At 39.0% G+C, this 14429-nt stretch overlaps 1 protein-coding gene across 2 annotated transcripts in view; it reads left to right on the plus strand.

Annotated features, from left to right (window-relative positions):
* Nucleotides 1-13538, plus strand: part of LOC114688380 (zinc finger protein 431-like) — a 29759-nt gene extending 16221 nt beyond the window's left edge. Inside the window, exons 2-4 of one of the 2 annotated variants that reach the window (XM_028862973.2) lie at nucleotides 11026-11152; nucleotides 11357-11417; nucleotides 11967-13538. In XM_028862973.2, coding sequence (XP_028718806.1) covers nucleotides 11026-11152; nucleotides 11357-11417; nucleotides 11967-13443 — 1665 coding nt within the window. In that variant the 3' untranslated portion in view covers nucleotides 13444-13538. Of the gene's footprint in view, nucleotides 1-11025; nucleotides 11153-11356; nucleotides 11422-11966 lie in introns of those variants that run through there. The other variant, XM_037197890.1, reaches the window with a different exon arrangement.
* Nucleotides 13539-14429: the final 891 nt, after the last annotated feature.

A 14429-nucleotide genomic window follows, 5' to 3' on the forward strand; every position in this document is an offset into this window, starting at 1 on the left:
CCAAGGTGTCCCAGGTTCTCTGAGGGACCTGGATAGGGAAGGAAACAAGGGATAATGCCATGCACTCAGGGAAAAGATAGGGACTTAAACCTGAGTTTGGAGGCCTCCAAACATTTAATCTCTTCTTACATGGGATATTAGGAGGCCTGTAACCCAGCCAGGGGAGTTGGCTCCCCCTATTTGGAGGAAATATTTTTTCTTTCTCTCTCTGTACATCTCTTTCTGTCTCTTTCTTTTTCTTTCCCCTTTTCCTCTCTCCGTTTTCCTTAATATCTTTCATTCTTTTCCTTTAGGGCTCTTTCTTTTCTAAGGTTGTATTCCTGTCATGGTTTATATTTATTCAACAGCCTCAGGCTCCTATCTTTGAATGCTTGGTCCCCGATTAATGGAAGTAATTGTGTAAGATTAGGAGGTATGCCCTTGTCAGAGTAGGTGTGTCTTGTTTGTTAAGATGTATGACTATAGGTGGGCTTTGAGGTTTCAAAAAACCAGTGCAAGGCAAGTGTTTCTTTCTGCCTGCCTACCTGTGTATCAGGATGTAACACTCAGCCCCATGATTGCCTACCAAGATGTTTCCTTTCAAGATGATAATGGACTAACCCTCTGTTACTATAATCAATCCCCAAATTAAAAATCTTTCATTATAATAAGAGTTGTTTTGGTCATAGTTCTTCTTCACAGCAAGAGAAGAGTCAGTAAGACGGGTTGGGTAATATTTTGTTATATTATCTCTGTATTCTGTACATTTTCTGTGAAATCAAATGAAAGAGTAATGGACTGATCATATTGGGGGGGCACAGTTTCTAGAAACAATTTTTTTTTTAAGTTTAGTTTTTTATTTTATATATCTGAGTGCTCTATCTGCATGTATGCCTTTATTCCAGAGGAAGAAATTAGATGATTGAGATTCACCATGTGGTTGCTGGAAATGGAATTCAGGATGTCTGGAAGAGCTGCCAGTGTTCTTAACTGCTAATCCATCTCTCCAGGCCCATGCACTATTTTCTTGAGAAAACAATGGGTCTGTGTCAAAGTTATTTCTAGGAAGTCTTTAATTTCTTTCTTTATTTCTATATTGACCCATTATTTAGTTATTAGAGAGGTGTTCAGATTCCACAAGCTTGTAAGCTTTCTGATGCTTCTGCTGTTGTTGACATCCTGCTTTAGTCTGTGGTGGTCTGATAGGATGCAGGGAGTTATTTCAATTTTCTTGTATCTGTTGAGATTTGCTGGTGTCTGAGTGGTCAATTTTGGAAAAAGTTCTGTGAGGTGTTTGTTGTGGAGTATTCACCAGAGAAGCCTGCTGGGACATGGGTTTAAGCCAATAGAAAGTCTTTATTATCTGCCTGCAGCTACTCTGGGTGTTCTGGATCCCAGTGTAGCCTTAGACCTTTCTCACAATGAACTTATAAACACAAAAACCATATCTGTGTTGATATACTTCTGTTAACAGGAACAGTCTAGCCAAAAGCAGAACTACAGACTAAAAAGCAAGGTTAGTACATTTAAAGGCTTCCTATAACTACGAACTTTGATGGATTAGAGCTTGTTTTCCTTTTGGCTGCTGATACTTTTTATGTGCTGAGTTTTACAGTCTGAATGGCCCTTCCATCTTGGAGTCAGTTGTGCTAAGGTCTGGGGTCCTACTAAGAACTTGGGCCTCTTACATTCTCCACTGGACTTAGTGAATGAGTCAAATCATGGACTCATGTTGTTTTAGTTAAGATGCACCATTGATCTAATCAGAATGAGAATTAAAGGCACAGTCAGTGATGAAAGCAAAGTAGTTATCCAGTGGGTCAAGGAGAACAGAGACTGGTATCAATTATTTCCCCAACCATGGCAATGTTTTTTCAAATTACTCCTACAGGTTTTTTGTTTTTGTTTTTTTTTTTTCCCCAAAGCCATACATAGTTTCTTTTATCTCATGAAAAGTAAATATAAGCCTCTTCAATTTTGTAGGTTCATTTTTATAAGGGAATCTGTTATTTTAATTCAGAAATTGAACCTTTTAATACCATCAGGTCCTTATCTACCTGTCTGCTTCATTTGGAAAGCATCAGAAGACACACATTTAGTCTCATGGGCTTGGTGATATTGTTATCCTTATGAATTAACCCATAAAGCAGAACATTAATTTGGGCTTTCCCCATTTACAGTGAGTTTTGTCAGTCAATGGGCTGTCAGTCTGGTTAGTTCCTATCCCTATGTAGTATGACTGGGGCCAAGTGTCTAAACATAACTAGCAATCCTGGCCTATTTCTGGCTGGCAATGGTTAACTCCATCTTCAGGGTCCCTTACTGTTTCATAGATTCTGATTCTGCATGTTTTTCCTGTTCCCCATAGTTGAAAATCTTTTTGATGAAGTATTCCAGGAAGCCTCAGTTTCACAAACACAGTTTTTGTAATAGAAACATCCTTGTTTCTGGCAACCAGGGGGCCCAGTCATGGGACATGCATAGAGTTGTAAACTGTGTTTCTACCTCAAAGGATAAACCCCTACATCTTTCCTTTCTCTAATACAACCAGACATTTAAAGTGGGCATCAGTGGACAGAGGTCAAAATGAATATGGGTTGCTGGTCTGTAGTCATACTAGCTAATAACCTCTTCTGTATCTGTCTTCTTTAGTTCCCAGGTCCAGGCCTAAGGGCAGTGGGGGTTGAACCACGAGCCTGTATTCATACTGACATAAGATTCAGGAGAAGGTAGAAGGACAGAGAGTGGAAATGCTTTGGGACCCAATGGAACCTAACTTTAATGGTTCCATAATTAGAGACAGTCCATTTGGCAGCATCTGTGGCTTTTGCTTTCTTGATCTGGTGTGGTGGATCCATAGTATAATATCAGCTCTCTTCACTGCCATAGGAGTGGAGAGAATCATCTCCTAGAGTTCTTTCTAGGTTAATTCCAGTGTCCCTTTGGCTACTTGCTTGACCCAGACAATATTGGACTGGAACAAGGGGATACTGGTGGTGGACTCGGAGGTTGTCTGGGTCTTTAGGATAGTCCAAGGAATAACCTTTATGAAGAACTGGAGTTTCTGAATGACTTGAGAAAATAATGATTAGACTGTTCTGCTAACTCTTTGTTTCTGAGCCTGGGAAACAGTCGGAGATGCTTTTTATGTACCTCATGTATGTGTGGTGGGTAAATCCCTCTGTATGGGGTGGAGCTGGCAGAAGAAAAGCAAAGGAAGAAGGCCTATCCATTCTTTGGTAGACTCTAATGAGAGTTTTGTTAAAGGTTTTTTTTTTTTTTTTGTGTGTGTGTGTGTGTGTGTGTGTGTGTGTCCGTGTGTGTGTCCTGTTTATTCGTTTTAACTGACCAGAACTCTGAGGTCTGTACGTACAATGCCTCCTTTTGTGCTGGTGTGTAGAGGGTTTACCATTTCCACAAGCTCTGTTGTCCAGAGGCTGTACCTAGGAACTTTTGGAGTTGGGATCTGAAGGATGGCAGCAATCTTATTCTGTGATAGTGTACTCTTACCTCCCTTCATCTGGGAGCCAAGATAGGTAGACTTCTACAATGCTGGGCTTTCTTAGCCAACATTCTGTAGTCCGAGGACTGTAACTCTTGAAGTAGTCCTTTGGTGGCCTTTTTATAATTTGTTTTCCCAGGACACATCTGAAGGAACATCAAGAACTCTGCATGTGGTGTCTTTAGCTCCTGGGGATACTTTGGCCAGCTATGTTGCCCACTGTAACCTCGCACTGGCTCTGTCCATTTAAAAACAAAGATGGGGTGACTCACCTCTGTCAATGGTACACTGAAGAATGTATTTTTTTTTCAGGTCCACGACAATGTACACCTGTTTCTCCGGAAGAACCAGACTCATGAGAATCAGAGTTCCCATGTTTCTTCATAGGCAGGAGATGCATATTCCAGGGTAACTGGCTGGGCACCAGGATACTTGTCTCCTCAATGAGGCAACATGGACTTCAGTATTCCCTGTGTTTCCAGGGTCATTGGATATTGTTTATATTTTGATTGGAAGCAGAACTTTCAATTAGGAGATATTTTTCTTACAGTATGATACGAAAATTTTGCTGTGTATCTGTAAGTCTAGCTGTGTCTCCTTATCAGAGAAGGTGAAGATGCCTTTCAGTTTATGCTAAAGGTCTTGTCCTGATAAGTTGTTCTGTTGTTATCAAACATCTTTTGAACTACCTCGAGCAACTGGGACCTCTTTATACTTTACATTTTTTATTTAAATTTTATAACATTTTTTTCTAGTATCTGGGGCTGACCGGATTAAAAAAAGAAATCTCTTTAGCAGCTGTCTTTAATCTTTCCAAAAGTTACTTACTGAAATTGCTTAAAGTCTTCTTGGTTAGTGTTGGACACAATGGCAAATCTGTTCTGTCCAGGCTGTGTTGCCTGGCAGCAGTTTCCTTGACCAGTCCATGGGTAGTGTTTTCACTTTTTTTTTTCAAAGAATGGTGGGTTTTATGGATCACTGGTTAAAAAAGAGACATAAACTATGAAAGAGAAAGCAATAGTAGAACTTTCTCTTTTCCTTTGTGCTCAGCCCAGGAGACCTTTCCCCCTTTTCTGGGGCTCCTAAGAGCAGGCACAAAGTGGAGGGAAGGTTCACCTGGGGGAACTGTTTTCCCCCACCCTGTGTTCATTCTGCTTATATGACAGGGGGTTAGAATCCTGGATGAGAGGCCCAGCCCCTCCACACTTCCACATAGGTACTAACCCCGAATATGACCAGGAGTCAAGCAACATAACAAGCACGTGTTTCTGCTCTTAGATTGGTTCCCCCCCCCCCTTTGGTTTGGTTTCTCTGGGTGACCTCACAGAGCCAAAAGGATTCAGGTCCTCAGCAGGAGGGAGAATAGGTCTTCAACCACGTGGAGGAGAGTTTCACACCAGAGAAAGCTGGTGGTCAATACAAGGAAACAAAACTGATAGAAATATATAGCATATGGAGGGAGACACACATATACATACAGAAAGACATACAGTAAAAACAACCTGGATGTTCATCACATATTTATATACCTGAACAGACAGAGGGATCCAGTGATGTGTCACAAGGTTCCTGGACAAATCAACAGCCATGTCTGACTTCTTCTATGTGTCTAAACAGAAAGTGACTCATCCAGGCCTAACCTCCAGAGGTGACAGAACAGGCAACTTTCTAATTTGTTTCCTTTTAGGGTGGTAGTGTCAGACCCCTCTGAAGCATTAGGCAGTGATTGGTCAAAGGGAAATTTAATGTGCTTTGAATAGGAATGGCCCCACAGACTCATGTGTTTGAATGTTTGGTTATGGGGAGTGGCACTATTAGAACTTGTGGCCTTGTTGGAGGAAGTGTGTCTCTGTGGAGGCAGGCTTTAAGGTTCCATGTGCTCAGGATAGGCCTAGTGTGTCTCAGTCTCTTTCTGCTTTCTGAGGACCAGGATGTAGAACTCTCAGCTCCTTCTCTAGCAGCATGTCTTACTGCATGCTGCCATGCTTCTCCCCATGATGATAATGGACTAAGCCTCTGAACTGTAAGCCAGCCCTAACTATATGTTTTCCTTTATAAGAGTTGCCATGATCATGATAGCTCTTCACAGCAATAAAACTCCAACTAAGAGACTTGGTACCAGGATGTAGGTTATTTTTGTGATAGGCCTGATCATATTTTTGTTTGGAAGAATTTTTACTTTGGGACTTTGAGTTAGGAAAGCAGTGGATGGCTTTAAGTGCTACTACTTAATGGGCTCTTCAGATCTCCAACTTCTTTCAGCTTTGAATAAAGGAAGACATTTGTGCTGAGGGTGATTTGAACCATGGATCAAAAGGTTTCAGAGGAAAGAAATATTGGTATGTTGTCTAGAGACTGTTCTTGTGATATTTTGATGAACATTTGGCTGCTTTTTGCCCTTCTCTGAAGAGTCTTCCTGAAGCTAAAGTAAAGAGTTTTGAATTAATTCCTTTGGTAGAGGAAATCTCAAAACAGCTTAGTATTCACTCTGTTATGTGTTTATTAGTCTTCATTGTTATGGTGATTTATAATGAAAAAGAGCAAGCTGAGAAAGTAAAAATATGAAATGTACAATTTGGGGAGAAAACCACCAGTAAGGAGAAGAGAGCTAAGTTCTGTGTTCAAAGAGATAAATAAGAAGTGGATTAAAGGGAGTGTGACCTCAAGGCTAGATCACATGCAGCTAAGTTTCTAACCTGTGAAAAGAATCAAAGAAAAGCTTAGAGCTAGGTCTGGTGGTGCAGTTCTTTAATTCTAGCACTGGGAATATAGAAGAAGCTGCCAGATCTCTGAGTTTGAGGCCAGTCTGGTCTACAGAGGGAGTTCCAGACAGCCAAGTTTTGGCAGTGAAGGAATCCATCTAAAACAAAGTTGGTTTAGATATAATTGAATTAGCAGGCCATGTTCCTGCCCCAGAAAGCAGCAGAACTTGGTAGCTTTGGCCATGTGGTTCTGGATTTAGAGTCAAGGATAGAAGAAAGGAATTATGGAATCTCCCTTCATTTCTATGAAATGCTATGGAGGCCAGGTATGTGTCAGGAGTATCTTTGAATGGAGGCCTAAAGAGGTTCTTGTGTGAAACTGTGAAGGTGAAGCCTGTATTTCATTGAAAATTCCAAAATGTTGGTAATACCAGGGTCACTGGATATCTGCCAAAGAAAGCTGTTAATGTGGAGTGGAACCAGCCCAAGAAAAAGAAATGTGTTGCAGTCAACAAAGCTGAAAGAAGTTGGAGATCTGAAGAGCATTTTGATACCAGACATGGATGCAGAGTTTGGAGTTTGGCCAGCTGGTTTTCTGTCTGCTTTGGTCCTCACTGTATTTCCTAACTGTTCTTCTTTCCCTCTGTTTTGGAAAGGTAAAGTTTATCCTATTTCATTGTATGCTAGTAGTATGAGATCTAGTTTTTATTTTGATTTTATAGGAGATTACAGTTAAGAGATTTCATAAATTTCAGAAGAGATTCTGTGAAATTTGGACTTTTAAACAACTTTGAGACTGTTATATGCTATGGGGACTTCTGAAATTTGACTAAATGCTTTCTTGACTGTTGGAGTCAGAAAATTGAATGTGGTGATTTGAATAGGAATAGCCCCCATCACTTTATATGTTTGAATGCTTGGTCCAAAGGGAGTGGCACTATTAGGAAGTGTAGGCATGTTGTAGTAGATGTGACCTTGTTGGAGGAAGTGTGTCACTGTGGATGTGGGCTTTGATATCTGTATGTCTCAGTCTCCTACTGCTGCTGTGGATCAAGATCTAGAACTTCAGCTCCTTCTCCAGCACCATGTTGGCGTGCATGCCATCATGCTTCCTGCAATGATGTTAATGGACTAAACCTCTGAACTGTAAGCCAGCCCCAATTAAATGTTTTCCCTTATAAGAGTTGCTATACTCATGGTGCTTCTTCATAGCAGTAAAATCCTAACAAACACACCTTGGGACTTGGAATATCTCAGATTTCCCTCCTACTAGGATTCCCCTGACTATTGCATTCCTCCTCCTTCCAAGGGACTCTGAGACTCCTAGTGTACTGAGGGAACTCAATTGGATCTCCAGAAATGTTGTGGGTATTCACCAGAGAAGATGACCAGGACTTGGGTTTAAGCCAATAGAATGTCTTTCATAGCTGGCCTGACACTACACTGAGTTCTCGGGATCCCAGTGTAGCTCCATGCTTCCTTCAGAATGATCCTTAAAGCACAAAAACTATGTTGACATATTCTAGTTAACAAGAACAGTTAGCCAGAAGTGGAACTGCAGAAGGTAAAAAGCAAGGTTAGTGCATTTAGAGACTTTTTCATGACTGGGGGCATTGATGGATTAGGGCTTTTTAGTTTTGGGAGATGGTGCTGTATATGTGCTAAGTTTTACAGCTTGAATGACACTTCCATTATAGAGTCAGTTGTGCTAAGGTAAGGGGACCTATTAAGGTCTGGGACCTTGTTATACTGCTGAGTTGAAGGTGTATTCTTTTGTGTTTCAGTGAAATGTTCTGTAAATATCACTTTAGGTCCATGTGGTTCGTAATATCTGTTAGCTCCAGTGTTTTTCTGTTTAGTCTTTGTTTAGATGACCTGTACACGGGTGAGAGTGGGGTATTGAAGTCTCCTACTAACACTGTGTGAGGGTCAATATTAGATTTAAGCTGTAGTAGTGTTTCTTTTGCAAATGTAGGTGCCCTTGTGGTTGGGGAATAGATGTTAGAAATTGAAATGTCCTCACAGCAGATTTTCCTTTCATGAATAATAGTGTCCTTCCCCATCTCTTTTGATTAATTTTTCATTTGAGGAACATCTCAAGTATTTTATATGCTTATGGGCCCATTGGATAAGCAATGAGGCCACATTAGTTATTTTGTTTTTCCTTTCTGTGCTGGAGATCAAACCCATGCACTTCACATGTGAAAGGCAAATAGTCAGCTTTTATACAGAATTTCATTCAACCAGTCATGATGACTCACACCTGTAATCCCAGCACTTGAGAAGCTGAAGCAGAAGGATCTCCACTAGCTTAAGGCCAGACAGGAACATTTAATGAGACCTTGCTGCAAAAATACAAAACAGTTTCTTCATTATAGGACCAAGATCTTGGCAAGGCATATGCTATGCAAATTCTACAGTGTGTCATTGGGAAATAAAGTGCAGAGTGAGTTGTCCTAGACCACTAGGAGACCAAGTGGTGACACCTGTTAAATGGTTAGACTTTCCATTGGCAAGAGTTAAAAGACGTTAAAACTAATCTGTCACTTTGTCATTTTTATTTCATTTTTGCCCTTCAAGAAGTTGCCATATATCTCTGTATTACACTTTGATTTAATCGGCACATTTAATTAGCTGAGCATGAGGGCTCACACCTGTCATCCTAGTATTTTGGAAGCAGATAAAGGAAGTTCAAGACCACCCTGGTCCAAATAGTGAGTTCCAGGCCAGCTAGGGCTACAAAGAAAAACCCTGTCTCAGGAAGCCCACCAAAAAATAGAGATGAGTTTAAGTATAAGTGTGAGGCCATCTGTGGGTTAAAATTTGACCAAATAGTGCTGGTGAGATGCCTCTCTATCATATTGTATCCTGGGTACTTCGAATTTTTTGTGGAAAATTTCAGGCAACTAATCCTTGACTCTGTCCCCTGATTCAAGGTTAACTTCATTACCAGCCTCAGGGTGTCACTGTATGATCAAATATCTCACAACAAATATGTTCAGATACCTGAGCTTTGAGACACCGGCCATGAAAAGTAGCCAAAGAGAGAGAGAGAGGTGTATGAGAAGGTGCAGAGAGAAAGAAGCCCCAGGTATCCGACACAGAGCTGCAGTATTTGGTGTTTGCAGCTGCAGGGTTTCAGTCTTGACTTGTTCCAATATTTCTTTAATTCTTTGAAATGTGTATTCTTCACCATTGTGTGTTGGGCAGATATAATTTGTGTTTTGATTTTATAAGATCTCACAGTCAAGAGATTGCCTTGTGTGTCAGAAGAAACTTTGGACATTCAAATAGTGTTGGGACTGTTACAAAATATGGGATCTTTGAAATTAGACTAAATGCATTTTGCACCATTGTTTGACCGTGACCCTGTCATGACCTATGTCAAAATGTGGGTTAAATGAAAAGTCTCCTAGGTAGTATAATGTATTTGAGCTTTTGTGTTTGATGTGTGGCCTTCATTGGTGGTTTATGAAACCCTTAGGAAGAGGAGCCTTTCTGGAGGACTGTCATCTATGGGTAAGGGCTTTGAGTGTTTATACCCCACCACTTTCTTTGTGTGGCTGAAACTGAGTAGCACCATTTCTTCTCATGTAGCCATGCCATCACCAGCATTAGAAACTCCATTCCTAAATAATGTAAGGCAAAATAGAAACAATTGCATTTTCTTGCTAATATTTTACATTTGCCTGATATTTTTATGTTTATATTTTTAGCTGATTGAATTAGGTTTTAGTACATGTGAAGCATTTGCTCTTATGCTGAGCTTTATCCATACTATGACTTTTGAACTTTGGCAGAGGGCGTCATTTTTCAGACCAAGAATGTAAGCATTCATGAAGTTAAAATGATCTCCCAAGTCACTGATTTGTAGGTGTGTAACGTTGTTCCCACCTTTGTGTATGTTTTAATTTTTTTTTAATTTTTTGAAATGTGTGAATCTTGTGCCTATATATATGGATGTGTACCACTTGTCTTCCTGGTATTTACTGAAGTCAGAAGAGGGCATTGGATTGATTCTCTTGCCCCCAAACTAGGAAAAGTTGGTCCCTCCAGTGAATGGTAGCAACTGATCTAGGACCTCTTCAAAAGCAGCAGGTGATCTTATCTGTTCTTCCAGCTTTATAAACTTCATCCCTTTTGTTGTTGTTGTTTGTTTTACTCTCATAGAATCACCATTTACTTAACTAACGTTTTTGAGAATTCTTTGATCTGTAAGTCAGTGACTTCTTAAAAATGCTTTCCTTTCTAGGAATTATTAGCCTGACAGTTTAAAAGAGGTCACACGCCTGTTTATGATAGACAGTTACAGGATTGGGGTGAATGTTTAACTCCATGGAGGAATTTCAAGTGAGCCCCCTGAGTGCTTTCTGTTTTTTTGTTTGAGACAATGTCTCACTATGTAACTTTGGCTGTTTTAGAAATCTCTACATAGATGAGGCTCTCTTGGAAATCATAATCTTTGCCTCCTGAGGTTTGGGATTAAAGGAGTGCACTACCACATCCATATTTTCTCCTTTTTTGAAGTTAAAATTTTTGATAAAACATTGCTGATGTGTACTAAATAGTGTTATTCTGTTTACATGTCTTCTGTATATATTAATTACTAGGCATTTCTCCTGCAATGCCATATTCTATTCAGTGGGCACAGAAATGGAATGTATCATCCTTCTTTTCTGTTTCCTTCTAAAATGAATTGGTTACTGCATTTGAAATTCTATGACCCATATCATATAATATATTGAGTACACAAAATTTTGTAAATATATTCCCAATGAAGTGTACTTTTATAATGCAATCAGTCTCACCATTTCTATTATGTACTTATATGGGATATTTTAGGATACAGTGACCTATGAGGATGTGCATGTAAACTTCACTCATGAAGAATGGGCTTTGCTAGATCCTTCTCAGAAGAGTCTCTACAAAGATGTGATGCTGGACACCTACTGGAACCTTACTTCTATAGGTAAGAATGTGAGCTTTCTATCACTTTTTAACTTAAGGGGACAAGCTTTTCTTGGAGATTTTTAGTCTTCTGTGATTTTCAATGTGAAGGAGTAAGAATCTGGTGAATGAATCAACCATTGTTCTAAGGTTCACCAAAGATAGTAATCTCAATTGAGCCTAATTTCCATTAATATATCATGCATGTTCTTGTTCTGTATTTTAGGCTACAAATGGGAAGACCACAATATTGAAGAACATTGTCAAAGTTCTAGAAGACATGGAAGGTAATTTTCATGTGTAAGCTGATACATTTATACCTTTGAAGAAATGTTAATGAAGCCTGGTTTTAATGAAAAGCAGCAGTGTAAATAAGCACAGCTTTGTGGTGATTATCAAATTCTCACAATGCATGTAATCCAATGTCAGGTAGCTGAGCATTGTTTGCAAAGCATTCCTTTAAGAAACAAGAGAAGGAAATGACACCATAATAGATGTCACAATTTTAATTATTGGCCATATGGCAGGCATGTTGTAGAATTGTCCATCCACGTAGTTTCATACCATTCAATTATCTTAAAAGGTGGTATACACATTGATAAGGTGATTAGTGTTTGTCAAAGATCTTTTATATGAAATCCTCCATATTAAAGCTAGTGCTCCTCAAGTATTTGTAGTGAGTGACTTACCATAGTTTAGCTAGAGGTGCAGTTTATGAGACAAGGAGGTTGTCATGGTAAAGAAACCTGAATCCCTATACCACATCTGTATGGCATACAAAATATTTGACTATGGGAATGCAATGTGAAAGCCCTTTAATTGTTATCTTCCTTTAGCAGGTGTGTCATCTGTCACTCTGGATACAATCCATGTCAACATAAAGGATATGGAAAGAAGCATTGTACTTCTGTCTCTCTCAGAACAAATGGAAGATATTTGGTAGTCCCCACTATGAGAAGACATGGTGACTGTGATACAAGTTTACAATTAATTGGTTTTCCAACTTCAGTGGCAATACCTCAACATACTCACATTGGAGAAACACCATATGAGTACAAGGAATATGAAAATTCATGTGTCTGTACTGGATCACTTTGCATATGTAGTCTTATTTACACGACAGGAAAATGTTATGTATGCAATCAGTGTGGTAAAACTCTGAGTTCTTCCAGTTGTCTTCAAAAAAGTAAAACAAATCATATACAAAAAGGAAGTAATAAATGTGGACCTTGTACTAAAGACTTCAACCATCACAGATATTTTCAAAGATACAAAACAACCAATGATGAAGAAGATATTTATGAATTTAAGCAACATGATAAAAAACTTATATCTGATTCCTCTTTAAAAGTACACAAAAAAACTCATTTGGTAGTAAAAACCTATGAATATAACCAAAGTGATAAAGCCTTTTCATGTCATAGTCTTCATCAAGTACACAGAACTAACATTAGAGAGAAAAAGTATAGTTATCATCAATGTGATACAGCCATTTCACATACCAGTTATCTTCTAAAACATGAAAGAACTCATGCCGGAGAACAACACTATGAATGTAATCAATGTGGGAAAGCCTTTGCAGAGAAGAATACTCTTCACAAGCATGGCAGAAGTCATACTGGAGAGAAACCCAGTGAATGTAATCAATGTGGTAAAGACTTTGCACATAAAAATCATCTTCAAATACATGACAGAAGTCATACTGGAGAGAAATGCTCTGGATGTAATCATAGTGGTAAAGCCTTTGTATATAAAAGTCAGCATCACAGGCTTGAAAAAAGTCATACTGGAGAGAAGCCCTATGAGTGTAATCAATGTGGTAAAGCCTTTTCACGTAAAAGTCATCTTTATATACATGAAAGAAGTCATACTGGGGAAAGACCCTATGGATGTAAGCAGTGTGGTAAAGCCTTTGCATATAAAAGTGTTCTTCATAGGCATGAAAGAAGTCATACTGGAGAGAAGCCCTATGGATGTAATCAATGTGGCAAAGCCTTTCCATGTATAAGTGATCTTCACAATCATGAAAGAAGTCATACTGGAGAGAAACCCAATGAATGTAATCAATGTGGTAAAGCCTTTTCACGTAAAAGTCATCTTCACAGGCATAAAAGAAGTCATACTGGAGAGAAACCTTATGGATGTAATCAATGTGGTAAAGCCTTTGCATGTAAAAGTGATCTTCACAGGCATGAAAGAAGTCATAGTGGAGAGAAACCCTATGGATGTAATCAGTGTGGTAAAGCATTTGCATATAAAAGTCATCTTCATAGGCACGAAAGAAGACATACTAGAGAAATCCTATGGATGTAATCAGTGTGGTAAAGCATTTTCACAGAAGTGTCTTTTCACTCAAGAAAGAAGTCATACTGGAGAGAAACCTTATGAATGTACTCATTGTCATAAAACCTTTGCATGTGGAAGTCATCTTCAAATACATGAAAGAAGTGATAGTGGAGAGTTATCTGATCCATGTAATCCATGTAATGTGGTAAAGCATTTGTATGTAAAAGTCATCATCACAGGCATAAAATGATAAATGGAGAGAAACCCTATGGATATAATCAATATGGTAAGCCCTTTTCACTTAAAAGTCATCTTCAAATACATGAAAGAAGTCATCCTGGAGAGAAACCCTGTGTGGATATAGTCAATGTGGTAAAGCTTTTCAACTAGTTTTATTCCAACAATATAGGAACACAGGATAATTTGAAGAATAAAACCTATTTGCAAATTAACATAGTATTTATGGTATCCTCCATTATTTTTGGATTATGTGACATTATTCTGAGGACTAAATACTTGATCGTTACATTTTTCTCAGATTCACAAATGAATGCCAGAGAATTTTATCAGGGGGTAAACGTGGTTGCTGCTAAACCTGATGACCTGAGTTCATTCTCTGGAAACCCACAATACTCATACAAGATTTTCTTTGGTTACTACACTTGGGTTTTATGCACATCCACACACTAGCACATAAATAGTTTTGAAATTGAAATAAGGGCTAGTGAGTTCACTCACCACCTTAGGCCACTTACTGCTAAACTTGACTACCTCAGTTCATTCTCTAGTGCTCAAACAGATGAAATAGAGAATAGAAACCTGTAAGTTGTCCTCTGACTGGCACATCCACACCATAGCACTACAATTTACATGCATTAATTTTTGTCTGTCTGTTTTTGAGACAGTTGTATAGCTCTGACCCTCCTGGAATTCTTTCTGTATGTCATGGTGACCTTGAACTTGCATAGATCTGCCTGCCTCTGTCTCAAGTTTGGGGACTCAAGGCATGTGCC

The sequence above is a fragment of the Peromyscus leucopus genome, chromosome 22 (assembly GCF_004664715.2).
Source record: "Peromyscus leucopus breed LL Stock chromosome 22, UCI_PerLeu_2.1, whole genome shotgun sequence".
NCBI classification, from domain to species: Eukaryota; Metazoa; Chordata; class Mammalia; order Rodentia; family Cricetidae; genus Peromyscus; species Peromyscus leucopus.